Source organism: Erythrolamprus reginae, chromosome 1 (assembly GCF_031021105.1).
Source record: "Erythrolamprus reginae isolate rEryReg1 chromosome 1, rEryReg1.hap1, whole genome shotgun sequence".
Classification (NCBI taxonomy): domain Eukaryota; kingdom Metazoa; phylum Chordata; class Lepidosauria; order Squamata; family Dipsadidae; genus Erythrolamprus; species Erythrolamprus reginae.
The window spans coordinates 241913331-241935168 of NC_091950.1; the positions used below are offsets into that span (position 1 = coordinate 241913331).

The 21838-nt window shown below is 38.6% G+C and overlaps 1 protein-coding gene across 6 annotated transcripts in view; it reads right to left on the reverse strand.

The window, feature by feature from the left end:
* The window catches only part of PLCB4 (phospholipase C beta 4), a 188031-nt gene that overhangs the window by 10313 nt on the left and 155880 nt on the right, over positions 1-21838 (reverse strand). For all 6 annotated transcript variants that reach the window (XM_070732666.1, XM_070732661.1, XM_070732665.1 and 3 more), the window contains 10 exons: positions 20707-20871; positions 15038-15242; positions 12643-12731; positions 9792-9942; positions 9514-9563; positions 8471-8536; positions 6258-6373; positions 4347-4422; positions 1594-1769; positions 672-773 (listed from right to left, as the gene is read on the reverse strand). In XM_070732666.1, the coding sequence (XP_070588767.1) occupies positions 672-773; positions 1594-1769; positions 4347-4422; positions 6258-6373; positions 8471-8536; positions 9514-9563; positions 9792-9942; positions 12643-12731; positions 15038-15242; positions 20707-20871 (1196 nt within the window). The remainder of the gene's footprint in view (positions 1-671; positions 774-1593; positions 1770-4346; positions 4423-6257; positions 6374-8470; positions 8537-9513; positions 9564-9791; positions 9943-12642; positions 12732-15037; positions 15243-20706; positions 20872-21838) is intronic.

Here is a 21838-nt window from a genome sequence, read left to right on the forward strand (position 1 = left end):
ATAATGTGTGCGATTGGGGAAAGCACAGGGAGGGTGGAGGCCCTGTTTCCTCCCAGGAAATTCCTACAGAGGCCACACAGAGGCTTCTCCCTGCTTTTTCCGGCCCTGTTTCCTCCCAGGAGATTCCTAGAGAGGCCCCACAAAGGCTTGTCCCCGCCTTTTCCGGTTACCGTTTTGGAAATAGAAAATAGTTCTTGAGAAGAGGCAAAAAAATCTTGAACACCTGGTTCTTATCTAGAAAGGTTCATAAGTAGAGGCGTTCTTAGGTAGAGGTACCACTGTACAATAATTCAAGAAATAAAAGGTTAAGGCTTAGAATAAGTGACTGGTAACAAAAATAAAGGTACTATTAACAAATCACTAAAATACTTTCTAACCCTAAGAGCTAACAATAAGAATTATATCTTTATTAGTATTACAACTATGAATATCAGATACAGCAATATAGTACACAAGATTAAAAAAACAGCTCCTAATTTCTTCAGCCAAATATTTATTGGAATGTTACTAGAATATAATGGAATTCACATTACATTTTTTGAGCTGGGTTCCAACTGAATTAAGTAATAATGATTTGCTGGGAAGGCAAGTTGCTCCACTCACGTTAAACAAAGTAGCCCGTGAATCTTCCTGAAGAAAATTTATTCTATAACCAACAATGTAATATGTACCTTTCTCTTTCAGCTTTGTTTTTGATAGATTTATCTTGGCTTATGGCTTTACTGTTTTCCATTGATATTTTTGCTTGGTTGGCACGCATTTCTTTACTTTCTCTAAAAAATAGAAGGAAGGAAGGAAGGAAGGAAGGAAGGAAGGAAGGAAGGAAGGAAGGAAGGAAGGAAGGAAGGAAGGAAGAAAAAAATGGCATTTAAATTTCAATTTTAAATGTTCTACACCCGTTATGGCTAACCTTTTTTTCCTCAGGTGTCGAAAGTGTACACACGTGCACAATAGCCCACACCCATAACGCAATACCTCTCCTCCCCATGCTGTCCCAACCCCTGCACATGTACACCCCCATGCTGATCCGCACCCATGACCCCTGCATCCCATTTTGGGCCTAGCAGGCCTCCCTGAAGCCTCCAGAAGCAGCCCCATTTCCGGACATCCGGGAGGCCTTTTTTTTCACCTTCCCAGAGCCTCCATGCAAGCCCTGTACTTACCTGGCATCCAAAACAGATCACATGGAGACTCCTAGGAGGGAAGGGGTGGTATGGGTGGGGCCAGATGAAAATCAGCTGGCCGGCATATGCACACTGCATGCACAGTGGAGGTGACCTAGGCCAATGGTTCACGTGCCTGCAGAAATGTTGCACGTGTGCCATAGATTTGCCATTATGGTTCTAGACTGAGCAGTATATTCTCTTTGTTTTGATCTGCCAGTCACCAAGATTATACAACCACCATTAGATTATTCTCAGCACTATCAGAAAAATGGCTGCATTTTTTAAAAAAAACAGTGGTCAGCTGACTTTAAAAAAAAATTAGGTGAGCCTGGATGGTGATAGGAAAGGCTTTTGTCTCCTACACTCTGACACTGGGCTAAATTCAACCATTTACAAGTGAACAAATAAAATATACTGTCATACTCACCTGTCATGGGAAAGCTTCAGTTGTTGCGTCTGTTGTTCATGCACATTAATTAACAGCTTTTTAAGTAGTCCACACTGCTGGCTAAGGTGCAGATCACGTATTTCTTGCTCTTCTGCACTGTGAGTGTTGATCATTTCAGACCATTCTTTGGTGTGTTGTGCCACAATTTCCTTCACCTTTGAGGAAGAAAACTTGGATCAGTCTTTCTACTCATGATTTTTAAAATGGATAATGCAGGAGACACTTCTAGATCCATGTTTTACATCGACCCAGAATCCTGGGATTATATTACTCCATGTTTCCTGGGTTAATTATTGATAGTTAATGCATTTTTCCTTCTTTGTGCATCTGGTAGGAATTCAGAAACTGTAGTCACTCCTGGCTAATAGACTGCCAATGCCCAGTCAATCATCAGAAAAAATGAGTGGCTGCAACATTATGTTACAAAGCCTATTAACAATGCCTGAATCATAGAAAATATCTTCCCAACACTAACTGGCTATAGCATCAGAGGTGGATTCCTCCCAGTTCGAAACAGTTCGCCCGAACCAGTAGCAAACTGCTGGTGATGTCACAATGACATCATGGAACCATTCTGGTTAGTGCTGGTTCATAGGCACCGCCATCTTTTTGGGGAGGAATTTGGGGGGGGCATTTTGGGGGGGGGTGGATTTTTTTTCTTCTGCGCATGCGCAGAAGCTGCATTTCTGGGCATGTTTTGGGCTTTTGGGGGGGGGATTTTTTTTGGCATTGCACACACAGTGCAGGAAGAAGCAAACTGGCAGCGAGGTAAGTTAGAACCCACCCCTGTGCAGCATCAACCCACATCCAGCCAATGAAGAAAGGTTACTGACATAAGGAAGTCAAAAAGATACTACAAACTCTTCTCCCAGATTTCCTCTCCCTGCACACTACTACTATGAAGTTGAGATCTTGTCCTCTACCCGTCCCCCTGTACAAGGTGTCAGTCTACATTCCTGTGTCTGTCTTACTTGAGGATGGTTTTGTCAAATTATAGATGAGCAGCTATGCTCTATAACCATCAGGCAGATGAAGTGGTGCACAACCACTACCTATTGGTTGGATAAATTGGGTACCAACTGCCTCCAGCTGTCTTCTCACTCTCCACTGAAAGTGACAAGAAGAGCAAGTGCAGTCCATTATCCAGTTCAATGTGATGGGATATAGTATGGAGGAGGATTACCAGGGGGAGGAGATGTATTCCAGAAAAGTAAGAGGCTACTCAATATAGATATTATGTATGAGATAAAGGCGATGAAGAAAGTTCCTCAAAGTTCACAGAGTGTATTGTAGATGGAGATAGTAGAATACTTGGAGTATCAAGATTTTTTTCACAGGTTGAAACAATAAGGAACTTAGCTTGGAAGAATCATGATGTGTCATTCCTGGTTTTGAGGCTGACATTAAAGATTCTTCCATCCAATATGGCTCTACCATTATCAGACACTTAGAAATAATTTCAACTGTTTCTATAATCCATCTCATAAACCGCCCAAGCACACAGCAATGGCCGTACTGAAAACAGGTAAGCAGAACTTAGCCCTAGGCAATATGTTCCAAAGCCATTACTGACTTGGCTTGTCTATTATACTTCCATCAATTCTTCTCTCAGCATGTCAACGAACCATTTCCCTCTAATGGCAATGGTTGTGGATGTAGCGAAGGCAATATGAACAAACAATCATCCACTGGTGTTATAGCTCCCACTTTCCAGTTTGTGTTTCAGTCTTCACACCACATGGGAAGTCTGACAAACGGAACCTTCTAATGACATTGCTGGCCTCATTCTGCTTACAAACTTGGAGTAGCCTTCTGCCTCATTCCTTACTCTGCTATTTACTTGTTCTTAAATGTGGATCTTTAACCAGTTTGCTCTGCAATGTACTAACCAATGGGCTTCCCCCCTTTCCCTTGCTTTTTATATTTCTTTTATTTTTTTCGTCCAGCACTCTTTCGATACTTCTGTTGTTGTGCACGGTTCTTTCTACTGATTTGTCTTTTCTCAATTTCCATAACCACTGAGTTCATTCAGATCTTTTCTAAGTAGTCCCTCAGGGCATTTCCACCTAATTTTGTTTCTGATCTCAATCTCAATCTCAATCTCTCTCTCTCTATTTGACATATGCTGCCCCTCTCCTTTTTGTGTGTACCTTCTCCCCCTCCCCCAAATTAAAAGTATATTTGATATACAAAGGTATGCGTCTGGAAAAATTAGGGGTAATGTTAAAATAGAACATGCCATGATGGCCCTTTTAATGGAACATGGATTATTTTAGACCAGTATTTTTTTCATACTTGGTAACTTTAAGAACTGTGGGCTTCAACACCTAGAATTCCCCAACCATCAAGTTTGAAAAATACTGTGCTATGTTGAACTCCATGTTTAAATAAACAAATCTATGAGCATAAAGAAAATATTTGTTTATAAATGGTGGTCCTTGACCAGCATAGCAAGAATCTGTTCTGTCAGATCTAACAGTAAGGAATTCCAACTGTGTAGGCTAAATAGTTTTACCACCAGTTTAATCTTCAATGGGGAAAAAACCCCATATTTTTACTTGCTATCTTTCCCTCTCCCTTTGTTTTCCAAAGTAATCCAAAAAAACCTGCAGTCTCCCCCACCCCCTTATTTCTTGGAGAACAAAACATATTTCCTACCTCTAGAAATGACTCTCTCTATATTACAGCCACGTACTGAAATGTATTGTTAAATGGCCGCCGTTTGCTCTTACCTTTGATTTGTGATCAGATGTTAACATTTGAACTTTATTTTCTGTCTCTTTTTTCACCTCAAAACAATTATTTCCTCTAAACACAAACAAAACAGAGGTATTTCAAGTAAGCATTTCAAGTTAAATTGTTAAAATAAACCTTAAGTAGATGAATCAAAAAATGTTTAGAAATGCAACTTGGGTCTGCTGGAGGTTTTCAAGAAAAGACTCGACAATCATTTGTCTGTGGTAGGATAAGGACCCTGCCTTGGTCAGGGGTTTGACTAGAAGATCTCCAAGGTTCCTTCCTGTGCTATGATTCTATTCTAATCAACTATTTATTCCCCAGGATCACACACACACACCCCATCTGAAATGTGAAACCATTCTGCATTTAGTTAATCTTGATGAAAAAAAATAAAGAAAAATTACAATCTGTCCAGGACAAATGGCTGTTTAGGTCTTTCTCACTTTTTTGTTGTAGTCCAGATTGTAGAACCATGCTTCTCAATGAATTTTGAAGAGACAGACTACTCAGCAAGGAATCCCAAAGATGCTTTTTCCATAAGGCAACCAGGCTTTCAGAAATAAAGAAGCTTCCTGGATGAGAAGCGAAACGTTTCCAAGAAAGAAAAAAACCCCAAGAAAGTCTAGTTGCTTTTTGGCAAAAGCATCTTTGGGACAACCATGACGTGGATGATTGTGAATCTCCAAAGATACTCAGCTGGAAGTTTCAGAAATGTTAATAAACATATGTCCATCTTTCCATTAAAATATATAAGTACCATTTGGAAATTATCTATGGTTTAGATCAAAGTGGGTATAATGTAGATACTACTGGGCTGGAACTTTTTTTTGTCCCTCTCCTGTGGCCATGGGGGAATGAGAGGGCTGAAACTGAAAGAATATATGGAGAGAAACCATCCTATATTTAAATAGGATTTATCATAACAATCCTAGAATGTCCCTAGCACTGCATATATAAATAATTCACAACTACTTGAAGTTTCAATGGCACTGGGGAAAAGTAATTTACTTAACTACAAGATTCAAAATCACAATACAGTGATTTGCTTAACAATGTAGCAAAAAAGGTCGTAAAATCAGCGAGATTCCCTTAGAAACAGCCTCCCTTAGCAACAGAAATATTGGTTCCAATTGTGGGAGTAAGTTGATGGCTATCTGTACATGTATTAATAAGCATCCATATTCATTTTTAACACATCAGAATATTTGAAAATATACACCAGAGCTGAAGGGATCAGGTCTGGTGGCCTAGAGGTTAATTATCTGCCTTACAAGACAGAAGCTGCCGGATCAAATCCCAGTAAGGGTGTGGCTAGCTGATGAGGCCAGAACAAGGCCGAAATGGTGCCATCCTAGTCTCCCTTAATTTTAAAATTTCAGCAAAAAAACATGTGATACATACAGAATATAGTTGTCGGCTATGAATAAATTAACTGCGTTGAAATGAAATGGCCCTGGGTTTTAAAGTTTCTTGGTGCCCAATACAATGTTATTCATTTTATTAGTCTAGTGTTTCATCTACCAGAAAGAATCCAGGCAAATGATGCTAATTTTGATGAGAAGAAGCATTCCACTTATAGTATCTGTACATAAAAGTGTTGATTGTAATAGCAAGCAGATTTTTGTTTTTCAATTAACATTCAGATATTGATCTGATCAGTTAACCTGGTTAGACCAAGGAAGCTGACATGAAAAACACACTATTGACAACCATACTTCATACTGTATTCCATGGGCTCTAAATACATCCTCAGAACTATTTGCAAGGTTTGAACCAAATTCACCAGCCTTCCCTGGGGAATCTCGCACTTAGAATGACACATCCCAAGTGCAAGGGCAAAAGAATGGAACTAAATTCTTCTTTCCTGCTGTCAAATTTTTTTTGATTTTTAAACAAGGCCATACCCCTTTTTCTTGATCGCCTTCTCAAGGAGTTTCTCATAAGTTAGCTTCTCTTTGTCATACTGGGCTACCATTTTGTCAACTTGCGTGCAATGTAACTTCTGCATGACACTGTGCTCCTGCAGTGGAGGGGGAAATGGCATGTTAGGCTATAGTCTGCATATCAAAGGATTTAGATATTTGTGTTTTAACATAAGATGACAGAGAAATAAATAAAAAACAACCCAAACCCTCACTATAGCATCTTTTAAAATATTTCAAAATGGCACAAATATCTTTTTATTCTATCAAGCTCCTAAATCAACTAAGTCTCCTGAATGGGACTGTTATCCGAAGCAACTCCTTTCCCTAATTGAATTGGCTTAACTTCCTCTCTCCAGGTAGTAGCACCTTTCAGAACTCACAACTGTTGCTAAGCAACCAGACAATTGTGTAAATAGTAAATGCAAAACAAGTGTTTTTCTTTTTTCAACTCCTAAGTTGTTTTTATTGCCTGGGAAATGAAACTTCTTTATACTTTCCTTTGGCATTTTAGAAATTTAAACATTGCTGGACAATAGTATCCATATGTCGAAGTAAGAATGGCCCAACTTGCCTCAGCCAACTCACCATGGGACAACTTGCTGGGGGACAATTTAACTATTCTATTTAATTATTTAAATTAATTAAATAAATATTGTATTTTTTCCTGTTCACATTTCATTCTGTCCCTTCTTTTGCATCTTTTCTTTAACGATTCTATTCCACCATTTCTTTGACATTAGTGTAACTCTTGCTCTGCAGCGAGTTGTCCTGTAGCTTGTGGCCGTGGAAAGTTAGCCATGGTGAGTTGGCTGTGGCGAATTGTCATAGACCCTGTCCAAGTATTTGTTCCATAATCTTGAACAAACATGAATAGGACGGCACTGAATAGAATCCAACTAGAAGGGAATGAATTCTCTCTCCCCCTCTCTCTCCTTCCCTCCCTCAATAAAATGCTGTGTGTAAGTTTCAAACAAGATAACATACATGTAGCCCAAGCACTGGACAAAATACAGTATATTGCTTTCAATATAGCTTTTAATGTTCCCAGGGCAGCAGGAACAACATAGTGCAATGTGTCTGAAAAGGCTAAAATATGGAGGAGCTGAAATAGACGTGAGCATAGCAGGGTAATAGTGAGGTCCTCGCCTAATGACTGTGCAGTCCTGGCCTAACAACTGCAACACCAGGACTACCAAAATGCTGTTGTTACATGGTGCAGACACATAACGTTTCACATAATGGCTGCTTCACTTAGCAATGAAAATTCTAGCTGTAGCTATGGTCATTAAGCAATGTGTACCTGTGCTGCTCTGTGGTCGGGCTTTTCAAGATGCACATGCGATAGCCTGGGGAATTTTGTAGGCAGAGAAATATTGGCCAAGAGCAGTGCAAATAATTAATCCACTCCTCCTGTTTATTTGTGGAGTTCAGTCCTCTAGCTAGGGATTTTAAAAAGTTTTTAATTTTTTAAAAAAAGATAGATATCTTTACCCAAATAAATGATAGACAGGTGCCAGAATGGACTATTAATCCAGCTACTTTTGTGTTTCTAGGATGAAAATAAGGGAAAGTAGGGCAGGTCTTAAGTTCCCAACTACAAAATCCTTAAAACAGATTGACTATGGAATACTAAAAAAATGTTCACAATAGGATTTTTTAATGCTGAGTTTGGAGCAAAATGGTTCACACACACACCCCAAATTCATATCTCTAGGAAACATACTGAGATTCATAGGCACATTTTAAAATTTCTAATTCTTTCTGAAAAATGAAGAATAAAATATTTTTACCCTGTGCTAATGGATGCTGAAGAGAGTAACATACATATACTGTTAGTGACTCTATTCAAAAGGAATTCCTGATTCAGAACTTTTGAAATATTATGCATGTGTTTTGCACTAGGCTACTGTTGTTCGGTCTCAAGTTATGTAATTACAAATGAAATATTTTTGGTTAAATATCTACTCATCACTAGCTTAGCCTAAGGGTGAGAGAAACAGAAGTCATGTACTGCTTAATTTCTTCTGGAGAACAGAGCAATGTTCCATAGAACAATGTTATCTATGAAAACAGAAGCATATATAGGAACCAATGTCATACATTATTTTAATATATGCTTTTGCAAAGGCTCATATTCCATTTTAAAATTTAAGTACCCCAGCTCTGAAAAGAGGAAACAAAAGATATCCTACCTTTGCATGCCTCTTCTTCAAAGCAGTCAGCTCTTTTTGCTGTTTTTTCAAATGTTTTATATATGCCTGTTCCCCATTAAAAAAAAAAAAAATTAAACACCCAAACCAGAAAGACTTAAAAACAGCTGTCTTGATTTCAAAACTGACTGTGCACCATGTATAAAGCCAAAAGTTTTGAAAACATGATTTACTTAAGCCAAATCATGAAAACATGATTTACTTAAGCCAAGGCTAGATTTTCAGAAAGTGCTCAATCATACACTTGGAACAGTAAGATGAGCAGCATATTAATTAATTAATTAAATAAGAAAGAAAGAAACCAAAATTAAGAAACCATACTACTTTGAATGATGTGCAAATTAAATTCAAACGCATTACAACTTTTAACAGGTTTAAAAATCCAGTTGTCATCTTTGAGCAATGTGCAGAGATTTCATATAAATTCCTGTGTGCTCAGACTTAATGATAGTGGAAACTGTTCTTTTCTCCCTTGCTATTTTACAGTTATTTTATAACAGGGGTCACCAACCTTTTGGTCAGGTATCACTCATCATTTAAAATCCTGTGGACCACTAATGTGAATTTTTTAAAAAGGTAATTGTATTTAGTGCAGAGGTGGCTAGAGAATACTGGATGTTGAAGTCCACAAGTCTTAAAGTTGCCAAGTTTGGGGACCCCTGGTTTACTACAATATAAAAATGCAAATAATTTTTCTGCAGACTAGCAAAATTTTATCATGGACCACCAGCAGTCCCCGGACCACCAGTTGGTGATCACGGTTCTACTCATAGAATACACCCTATAACATGGGAGAAAAGCAGTGTCAGGCAACAAATTCCTAACAGCTCTTAACTACTTCTTCCATATTGTTTAAAAGTCTTATCTAAACTAAAATGAAAACCTTAATGGATTAAAGGCCAAGAAAAATGAAATATTATTCTTAATTCTTTAATAAGGACATTTGGATTTTCAACTGCAAAGGAAAACATCAGGAAACAAGTCATTCCCAAAAAAGAAAATGCTAAACTGAATAATAGATTTACCTTCATTTGTTTTAAGTCTTCTATCTTGATTTGAGGAATAAGATCTATACCTTGAAAACAGAGAGTAAAAACAAGAAAATGAGTGTATTTTCAGCATTACTTAATTCAATGTCACTATTGAATTACATACACTTGCTGAAAAGATATCTAGGTTATTACAAAATAAATTATTACAATATTTTCCCTTTATACTTCGTAGATACTCTGACTACCAATCAGAAGAAATATGATACAGCGAGGAATCTGAATGCAATAGTTGTCTTCTAGATTTTGCTCACCTTTCTTAATTTCGGCACCAGGTCCTGTACTGGAAATGGGATTTGATCTGACTTCAGAGCTAGTTTGAGGAGTAACATTTGCTTTAGCATTATTAATTTTCCCCTTCTTATCATTCTTCGACATGTCATTTGGAACATCAGCTATGTCACTCTGTAAGAAATAAGGCCTTTATTAAAAGGATACCATGGGCAAATCTGGAAGGACAAGTATGAAAAATTACAAGCAGTCACAGAGACAGTTGGCTCAAACTCATGGCCCATGGGCCAGATGCATCACATGCTGGCCATGCCATTCCCCAGTTTAGAGAAAGGGGAAAAGGTTGTGTGATGAATCATTGCAAGTTTTACACCCCTGATCTACATCTTCTCCTCACTACACATAAAACCCAAAGGCACAACCTGGGAAAGGTAGAACAGCAATTAGAATCAAAAGAGATTGATCAGCGGATTAGCCGGGGGGGGGGGGGCCTCTTACTAAGTGGTAGTGTATGTGTACATTTGCGTCTGTTCCTAAAGTTTGTGGTGTAATATTATACAAACTAATAGAATTCTCAAGAGCTTAAAAAGGGGTGCTCATGTACTTAAAGTTAGCACTGCCTATGTAGAACCCACCACCACCAATCTGTCTTAAAAGAATGCTGAAAAACCAAAAGATCGTGCATAACCACTAGTTAAGTATGATTGGAGTGTGTCTGTCTGTTTCTCTTTCTTTCTCTCTTTGTGCATGTGTATGTGAGAGTGTATAGAGGGAATAGAAACCTGAAAAAGACCAGCCACCGATAACAGAACTAAATATTTTTTTAAATGTGATCATTTTCCTTGTTCATATTTATTATTATCATGCTCTTTATTTCAGTTCAAAAGCTTATGGACTTAGTATTTAAAAAGTCTGAAATGACTCATACCGCTTAGCACAGAGATAGGCAACTTTTTATAGTTAGTGGCTTAACTACTCCTAAGTTAACATTTTGGCAGCCATGGTCATGACAGCAATGCAATGAACTCAGTTTTGGTGAAGGATTCAATATATAGATATTGTTAAGCCTCTTAATGGTTTAACATGTTTGCTGTGCTTAATTTCTTTTTGGAAAAGCATACTGAAATTTGCTGCCAAATTTGCTAGTACAATTTTGCGAGAGACTTTGCAATCATAAGGGTTTTTCCAGTCTGCTTACAAGCAGCTCTACAGGTTTTCTAGTCTAAACCCTGAATCACAAACTTACCATTTCACTTTAAGAGCCAAAACCTACCCACCTACCCACCTACCTACCTACCTACCTACCTATCTATCTATCTATCTATCTATCTATCTATCTATCTATCTATCTATCTATCTATCTATCCATCCATCCATCCATCCATCCATCCATCCACCCACCCACCCACCCACCCACCCACCCACCCACCCACCCACCCATCCACCCATTCATTTAGTGGTACCTCTACCTAAGAATGCCTCTACTTACAAACTTTTCTAGATAAGAACCGGGTGTTCAAGATTTTTTTGCCTCTTCTCAAGAACCATTTTCCACTTACAAACGCGAGCCTCCGAAACTGTAACTGGAAAAGGCATGGAGAAGCCTCTGTGGGGCCTCTCTAGGAATCTCCTGGGAGGAAACAGGGCCGGAAAAGCCAGGGAGAAACCTCCGTGAGTCCTCTCTAGGAATCTCCTGGGAGGAAACAGGGCCGTAAAAGGCGGGGAGAAGCCTCCATGGGGCCTCTCTAGGAATCTCCTGGGAGGAAACAGGGCCGTAAAAGGCGGGGAGAAGCCTCCATGGGGCCTCTCTAGGAATTTCCTGGGAGGAAACAGGGCCTCACCCTCCTTGAGGTTTCCCCAATGACACACATTATTTGCTTTTACGTTGATTCCTATGGGAAAAATTGCTTCTTCTTACAAACTTTTCTACTTAAAAACCTGGTCACAGAATGAATTAAGTTCATAAATAGAGGTACCACTGTATTTATTTATTTTAGACCTAGATGCATCCCATTCCAACTGACTCAGGTGGTTTATGCTGTCGAGTGACAGTCAACAAGAGCAAAACAGTAAATATATATGGTATGTAAAACAAAAAACATAACACATATCTGATCATCAACAATAAAGCATCAGGTACCCAGCAAAGGGCACCAACACCCTAAATGACCATAGAAGATATTGGAATATTTGGCAGCGTTTTTGAAAACTATTTTGATTTTGAGGCACAAGCGTTTTTGTGCAGCAGCTCCTTCATCAGAGCTGCGTGACTGAAATAGGATTAACTTACATAGGGATGGAGAGGAGTAGCGAGAGGGAAGACATGGTAATAATGCAGATGAAGGTTCTAGGGGGACAGGTTACAAGCACCTTAACAGTTCACCCTTGTAATGTGTAAGAACAAAGTGTGTTTGTTCTGAACATCTGAAAGCCTGAATTCTATGAAGGTGCACTGTCTCACATCTGATTGAGGGGATTGGTGGTAGTGGTGGTAGTTCCCAAATTGCTACATTGAGATATATCCTGGAAAGCTAAAATAAAAAGGGCTATAGCCCTTTTCTTGTTCTGAGTCTCTTAGTTCTTTTATGCAAAGTCTCTCCTGTCTCTGTAGAATCCAGAGTGATATTACTGGGACACAATGGCATAAACTAAATTGGAGGAAGAGCACCAGAATTTTGCCTCCAGCCATCTCTTTTGAAACTTACCTTCTACACTCCTGATAATATAAATAATGTTTAATTTTAGCCATGGTGAAGCAACAAAAAAAGTCAACCAATGTTGTCTGTCATTCTAATCTTTTAAATATTCTGCTAAAAGAGGCTCCTGGAAAACAAATGCAAATCAATTCCATATCCAAGGTTAATTACTCCTTACCGTTTCAATTCCCATAGCTCTCATCTGGTCTGCTCTTTTCTCCATGACAGATAAAAATTTCTTTGGATCTGACAAGGCATCTACAATGTCTAAAAAGGAATTTAAATAAGTAGTCAAGCTATTTTCCACTTCAGATCCCTTTAAAGCCCGTCACATAATTCCTACCAACGGCTCTGCTTAATTTTATCATGCATTACTGTCTCCCTAATCGTGAGAAGTGATAAAATAGAAAGTCTTCATAAATCCAAGGAATGCAGAAGTGTAAGGCCTGTAACGGCTTCCATCAGCTTAAGAAAAATAACATGAAAAAAGTAACAAGCATATACGGTACATGCACACAGCTCTTTTTTATGTTAGGGAGGCAAGATATATATGTGTGTGAATGTGAGTCTGTATGTGAGAGTGCATACATATACAACCGCCCCGAATCTTGCTTTCTTCATGTGTGGAAAGGCCAAACATTGCTTTTGTTTGATAAAGACATGCTTCTCCCTACATCACCATATTTATCAGGGAATTATGTACTTCGCTGGATCTCTCTCTGACATTTCATCTCTAGTGGTTTTGTAAAATGGTCTTGTTTAAAAAGAAATAAGTCACAAAAACTTCACATAAAACTTCTTAGTACAAATGCGTGCACCATCTTGCAATACAGTGTTCCCTCGATTTTCGCGGGGGATACGTTCCGAGACCATCCGCGAAAGTCGAATTTCCGCAAAGTAGAGATGCGGAAGTAAATACACTATTTTTGGCTATGAACAGTATCACAAGCCTTCCCTTAACACTTTAAACCCCTAAATTGCAATTTCCCATTCCCTTAGAAAGCATTTAGATTATTACTCACCATGTTTATTTATTAAAGTTTATTAAAAAAAATATTTATTAAAGGCAGAAGAAAGTTTGGCAATGACACATGATGTCATCGGGCAGGAAAAACCGTGGTATAGGGGAAAAACCCGCCAAGTATTTTTTAATTAATATTTTTGAAAAACCGTGGTATAGACTTTTCGCGAAGTTCGAACCCGCGAAAATCGAGGGAACACTGTAATTCCAGAAATATGTCCAATATTCTACACACTATTCAAATCTTATTTAAATACACACACAACGTTATAGATAGAAGTAAAACAAAACTACTTGGGTTTTACTGGGAGCAGAAGAGGCTCCATTCTGTTTAATACCATACCACTGTGTTGTTGTACAACCAAAATATCTGACACCTCCCTTCCCCACCTCACCGATCACCACCCCTTTTGCTTGCTAAAATAACAGCCTTGAAGAATCAGGCATTGGGCAATTGGAGTGGAGTTTTTTTCTCAATAGGTTCACCATTATTAAGAGAGAAGGTCAAATGAGCATTTTTAAACTTAGCCTTGGTGGCTATTATATTAAGCTATCCAGGATCTTTGGACTTGGAGAAAGAAAGAGATTTTTTTTAAAAAAATTGAGGGGCAGAGAAATGGATAGACCATTCATTTTCCTTTTTCCATAGGGATTAAAAATTCTCCCACAGTTTCTCAAGGACAAGATTTCCCTATATTGGTGACATTCATATCATTACTTTTTAAAAAATAGCCAGGATATGTCTTTCCTTGGTTTAATGAAATATGGAAAGCCCTGAAGATCACCAAACAGTATTTTATTAGTTGCCTTAATGCCATCTGATCATCATCATCTTTCCAATTGCATATCAGATTAGGACCCACAGTAACTTTCAAAGGAATGTATTCCTTAGTTTATGAGCATAAATCAATCAATCAATCAATCAATTTGTATGGCCACCCATCTCAAACAAATAGGAAACAAATAATATAGACAAATTCCACTTCCCACATGCCAAAAAACATCTATAAATGGGAAGCATGCTTCTTACAAAAGGCACTTTCAGAGACTCTATCTTTCATTTCCAACTTTAATCTGTTAAAACACTTAATTTGCACTCATTTCAATGGGACTGGGGAAGAGGATGTGATAAATTCCCAGGTTCATTGCAAACTTTCCCATTATTTTCAGCACGTGCCCAAGAAATATTCAAGAGTCTCAATGGTTAGATAATTACAGTTATGGGGGCAAGGGTTACAGTAGCTGTAGGAAAGATATAAAACAGATGTTAGGCTGAGCTAAAATACTCTGCTGGAAAGTTGGGGAGGATGACAGAGTGTGTGTATGAATTTTTTAAATGTGTTAAGCTTATTTTTATACTCGCATAATGTTTCTGTGAACTTCCCATCTCAATAGGTCATTATATGAATTATCCATTTTTGTCAGCCTGACTGAAAGGCACAAAAAGTAAGCTGAGGATTGAGAGGGTCTAGTTTTTGTATTGTGCTGTAAAATGTCCATAATCCTTCTCAATTAATTCGCTCCATATAAAATATATGATTGAAACATTTACCTCCAAAACCATCAGGCACATATGTTTTAAGTACAATGTTGCAGAAAACCGTTGGCAGAGACAATGGCTTGTTGCCTTCATTTCGAAGGGAAATGTGTCGATAGCCTGCCTGAAGCCCATCCAATGGCAATATCCTTTGACCAATCAACTTGTTGTTGTCGTCATAAACTGCTATCCTCAAGACTGCAAGATCTGGAAGAATCACCTAAGAAACCCCAGAATAAAGGTGGTTATTCAGGCTCATCAGACAGCACATTCCTGCGTTGCTATCGTTGAAGATATCTGGAACCGGGCTCTAACAGATTTCCCCAAAGGGATGTTTGATTACATATTTACAATATTATTAGGTTTTTTGACCAACATCTTGGGTGGCATTATGTGTTAATGTTACACAGAATACATTAGTAGTGGATATTGTTTTATGTCTCTAAAAATAGCCAATCAATGTTATTTAATTCTGTTAAGTTTGCTATTCTTTCTGAAAAATAAAACTCCAGAAATTTGGAAGAATTTGGAAGAAATTTGAAAGAATAGTACTGAGTACTATTTTGGTAGAACAGGGTTGCTTTCTGCAAAGAAGCTCCCATTCCAAAATATCTACATTTTATTAGCTATGCAATTCATCTGTGTCAAGCACAGAAATATAATCTTTGATGGACAAAAACAATTTTTTCTTTATCACCTTAGCAGGCAAACCAAGTTTGAAGGATTCTCATGGCAGGAAAGAGATAATGTTCCAACAGAAGAGAATATGTATAATTCAAGGTTGAACTGTGAAGTCCCTGGTGCTTTCTGATCTTGGTTGTTAGCTTGCAGACATTTTATTACGCAACTAAATAATATCATCAACACTAGGGGTGTGGGGTTTGCTCCTTGCTTATATAGTAGCAGGAGGAAACACAAAGATCAGACTACATTCTTTAGCAGCAGATATGCAGATAAGCAAGGAATAATACAAGGTAGAGAGCCGCGCTGGTGCAGAATGCAGCACTACTGGCTACTTTTCTGACTACTGTTTGCCTGCAGTTTAGCAGTTCGAATATCACCAGGCTCAAGGTTGTCTCAGACTTCCATTCTTCCAATGTGGGTAAAATGAGGACCCAGATTGTTGGGGGCAATATGCTTACTCTCTGTAAACTGCTTAGAGGGGGCTGTAAGGCACTATGAAACAGTACATATAGTAAGTCTAAGTACCATTGCTATTGCTAAATAATCAAACAGATATGCCCTAATCAAGGAACTGCCAAGCAGAAAACCACACCTCCACTAACAATGAACATGAACAGGGATGGACATGAAAAGGGAGCAAATGATACACTCACTAGCACTGATGAAGTTACCTAGTCAGATAATAATAAGTCTGCAAGTAAACATTCAAGCTGAGGGAACTCCAAAATCCCCATGAGGGATAATATTTCTAACTATCGAATATTGCCCACATGAAGAATTGGACTTTATTTATCAAATTTAGCTACCTACTCTCAGGGAGACTCAGGTTTACCATGCAATTGATGCAGTGAAGGACTACCAAAATTTTTACTACCACACTGTGGGCGTGGCTTATGCAGGATGCCCTGCATTTTCTTTCAACATCTTTCAAATTGGGTGCTCTGGGGTGGATCTCCATTTTCGCTACCCCACTGCGTTTCGCCCCCGTCCAGGTGGTAGCCCACCCCTGGATTGATGAAAAAATATTGTTTAAAGCTCCTCATAGCACTATGCTAAAGGCTAATTATTTTTAACCAGGATGGAATTATAATCCTACTTTCCTCCCCAAATGTTTACAGCCAACGTTCTAAATTCCCTAATCCGCTCCTCCGCAAAAATAGATTAAGATTAACAAGGTTATAAAGATAACTGAGCCCCAACTTTTCTTTCCAAATAAGGGGAATTGTGTGACTTCATCTAAACTAACAACAACAAGTGCTCATCTGTATGGGATTTTTTAAAAGATAGCATGCAGTTTCACAGCATTTATCCAAGTTGCACCAATGCTGAATGTAAGTGGATATAAGTCTTTTCTATTGCAGAGGACAATGCAAACAAGCTAATCTTCTTTTATCGCATAGATTCTACTAACAGTATCATTGCTTTCTTGCTGAACAAATTATGATAAATTTTAAAAAGACCATTGCTTAATGCATTGTAAGAACAGGATTCCCTCAATAGAACACAAGAAAATAATTTTTTCTAGCTAATGCAAATAATTAGTGATGGCATTGTATCATTGCCTGGGTCCCTTCTGGCATCATTCCATAGCAAGGATGAGACATCTCAAAATACTTTTTGTTAGAGTAAATGAAAAATTTTCTGAATGAGGAAATAGTGCCAATAGCCTCTCTCAAGATTGTATGGCATAATAATCTCAAGTTGCAGGTAAAATAGCTTAAAAATATTTCTAAAGATATGTATATTAAATGCTACATTAAAATATTCCGTATTATAAGGCTCTTTCAAACATTTTTCCTTAGAATCTGCTATTTTCTATACTTCAAGTTATTCACTTTTTAATTTTTGATATATACATTTCCAAAATATAAGCAATCCCTACTCCTGGCTGCTTGTTAAAAGAAAGATTCAATAGTATTTAGGCAGCCTTGTCAGGTTTTTGAGTTCTGCAATTTCAAAAGGCCTCAGAGGATTAGGGTATTATTTGGCAATTAATAGGAAATATACCAACTAGCATGCATGGTTATGTATAGTTCAAGACTGACCCAACATACTTAAATATCATATCACATTTGAGTAATAGCTCACAGAAGAAAAACGACACAGAATATGTATTACAACAGCAGTAGTTTTATTTTTGTAAAAAGAACAGGTGGACAATAAAACATAATTCACACATTATAGGTAGTCCTGGACTTAAGATCACAATTGAGCCCAAAATATATGTTGCTAAGTGAGACAGTTGTTAAGTAATTTTTGTCCCATTTGATAACTTTTCTTGCCACAGTTGTTAATCACTGCAATTGTTAATAACACAATTGACAAATGAGTCTGACTTCCCCATTGACTTTGCTTGTCGGAAGGTCACAAGTGGTGGATCACATGACCCCAGGACTATGCAATTGTCATAAATATGAACCAGTTGCCAAGTGGTGGAATTTTGATCATGTGACCAGGGGGATACTGCAACAGTTATAACTGTGAAAAATGGTCATGTCACCTTTTTCAGTGATGTTGCAACTTTGAACAGTTACGTGAACTGTTGTAAGTCCAGGACTATCTGCACCTGCTAGGTTTTAGCATGAGATTCATGCTATCTAAGTAATTAATGAACTATCAATCTTAACTTAACCGTATTACACAATTCTTATAGTATAGGCTGTGCAATTTTTCTGATATATTTCAAATGTTATTAGGTTATGTATTGGTAGCATAAAACCTGGGTCATGCTACTATGATGCTTTTATATTTGACCCCCAACCTTAACTAAAATAGGCATGATACTAGCCAGAAATGTACATCACAAAGGAAAAAAAGCAGTCAATTGTTCTGCATTCTAGACAACAGAACAGGTAAAAGGATAGAAGACACTGTCATGACGTCACCATTAACGTACACACTTCTGGATAAACTTTAGTTGACAAAAAAAAATTAAAGTAGAATGGTATAGAAAAATATATAGACACCAGGGATTGCCCTTAAGAGTGAATCTGCATGTGCATTTTGACAAATATTTATATGCAATTTCAGGGGCTAATGATTATGTATGTGCAAGCAGCATGGTGTGGCTTAACCATAGTGCAGCTTAATTGTGCTTTACTGAACTTGGCATTTCTTCAGAATGAAATGAGATTTGCATGCTTGCATGGAAGATACACATTTAAAAAGTCCCCTTATTTAAAAAAAATGCCTTGCTGGGTTAATAACAAGATTAGGCTACTTATTTTCATTTGCAAGAAGCTCTTCTACAAAAGTAATATACAATATATTCACAAAGTGGTGCAGAAAGAGTATATATGCCTTATAGGAATGAAAATTAAGAGAAGCCCCATTGAATCATCCCAAAACTCTTTCTAGTTAAAAATTTGGTTTTCTTTACAAACCTGTTGACATCTGTGGGGACTGTAGAATGCAAATGATTTTGACAGGCTTACTGCCTGCAACACTACCAATAATATATAGGCCTCATGACTACTAGCTGTCAATATCTTTGTCCTCCTTTAATTTTGCTTAATTTCCTTTTAAATCTGCTCGATTTATTGGCCATCACAACATCTTATGAAAAGAGTTTAATTAAGCATCGTGTGGAAAAGACTTATGAATTGCTTATGCATCTCCTATCGTGCATTATCATTAGATAACCCCAATGATAATACTGAGTAAAGGTGAAAAACATCTTTGTCCAATTTCTCTGCACCAGGCATAATTCTGCAAATCTGTCGCCTCTGACTTGCCTTATATCTAGCCTTTAAAACCTCCCCAATGCTAAGACCTGTCTTCAGAGGGGAAGAGTCTCCATTGACATTTGGGTAGCCCTTTTGACTCTCTAATATTCAGAATGATATGTGACTTCCAAAATTGGCTGCACCATAGATCAATACAGGGGATAATAATATTTTCAAGCCCCGTATTCATGATTCCAAACACAGGATTTTGTCATTTTCCCATAAGCCAAAATGTTCAGTGAGCTTCCCCACTGGTGCAGGCTTAAAACCAAGAGTAAGAATATGCAAGTAAATGTTCCTCTTGAAAGACTGCCCCTTGCAACTATGGTGATGGGACTGTTTTGTAAAATGGCACAAGTAAACTCACCCCAGAAGCATTTTTTTTTTAAAAAAAGACTGCTTTTCTCCAAATGGTGTCTAGAACACTTGTGGTGGAAGAGAGAAAAAATATACACGACGCAGACAGGACGAGGGAGCCAGCCTCAGACACAGAGGCAGCACCCCCTGACTGAATCCATGTAATGACATTGACCTTAGCTTTGGATGCACGGTCTCACTCTCTTGGCTGAAGGAACAGTGCAAGATAGCAGCCACTGCCAGGGCAGGGAAGAAGTTGCAATCTCCAAGGAAGGCAGAGGTTCCCCAGCCGGAGCTCATTCTGAGCAGACTGCATACCTGGAGCACAGGCATAGCCATAGCCACGAACGAGGCTGTTCCTCCAAGAGGGAGGAGGAAGAAGAGGAGGAGGAGGAGGAAGCAAGAAGAGGGAAAAGCCAAACAGAAAAATAAAAATCATGTGATAGCTACACGAGTTTCCCTTAAAAACAATCCAGATTTAGTTAACTCTATCCCAGGGGTAGGCAAAGTAGGCTCTTCTATGACATATGGACTTCAACTCCCAGAATTCCCGAGCTAGCATGATTGACACAGGAATTCTGGGAGCTGAAGTCCACAAGTCATAGAAGAGCCAACTTTGCCTACCCCTGCTCTATCCCAGGACAAAAAGCGCATCTTGGTGGATGAAGGGAAAATGCAAGACCTGGTCTCCTAAGTCAGCCTTCCCCAAATCATTGTTTCACTGAAGTGATGTGCCTGCAATGCCCAGAATTGAAATTTTAGCTGAGCATTTTGGGGGGTGGGGTCAACTCAACACTGTTGAGGGGACATCAGATTAGTAGATCTTTTCCTTAAAGGTTTTTTTGTTCAGGAAAAGTATTGAGGCAAAGTGTTATTCGTAATACCTGAAAGGCATACTTAGGCATCTGAAATACATACCTTTCGGAACACAAAGCATTCTTCATTGTAAACAGGATTCAAACCATTGTTCATCACCATCCGTGTTCGGAATTCCTTACGTATCGTGTCAGTGGGAAGGCCATACATATCTACCTCTACGTAAGTGCCGATTTTTTTGTCTGATAAAAATTGACCTGATATGACCTTGAAATGGAAGCATAAAAGTGTTCAGACCAATGAGAAATTTGATACATTCAAGTGTATATCAATGTTTAGTGTTATTGTTATATATACCATTTTCTCAAAAATACAGCCAAAATATGCATTAGTGAAAGGGTTGGGCACAGCCAACACAGGAGGCAGCCCTTCCCTTCCTCAATCACATCATGGCTGCTCAGTCCCTCAACCACAGCCTGCATATCAGCTGATCCAGTGAGGGCCGGGAGTTCTGTCTCTCCAGGTGCCTGGAGATATTTTTCCAGCGCACGCTTGCTAGTCCCAGCCCTGCCCATGGCACTAGGCAACCTTTCAGCCAAGGGTCCCTCTGTTCCGCAGATCACCTTGTGCCTATGGAGTAGGCAGTGAGTACAGTTGCACTCTGCCAGGCCTGGAACTTTGGTGTTGCTTAGGCTGCTACAATGATGAGGCATAAATCCATGTGGTCCGTTGGAATCAACTCCCCCTGGAGATTAGAACCGCCCCCACCCTCCTTGCCTTTCGTAAGCTACTCAAAACCCACCTATGTCGCCAGGCATGGGGTAACTGAGTTGCCCCTAGGCTATGCTAAGGCTATGGTAGAATTGTGTTTGGTCTATTTGTATGTATGGTTTTTTAAATAATGTGTTTTAATATATTGGATTTGTGACATGGTATTTTTGTTGTGAGCCACTCCGAGTCCTCCGAGAGGGGTGGCATACAAATCTAATAAATAATAAATAATAAAATAATAATAATAATTGGCTACTGCCCCCCCGCCTCTACCCGAATACAGGCAATTGTGGAAGACTGTAGGAAACTTCGATCCCTTTCAAGTGATCAAATGTCTGTGTGTGTGAGAGGGAGAATGAGAGAGAGAAAGAGAAACAATGGAGGGGAGTAGCAAAAATTGCAGGCAACACTGTTTGGATGGGTTTCCTCTTCACTGTTTTTCTTATCCACTCCACCCACCTGC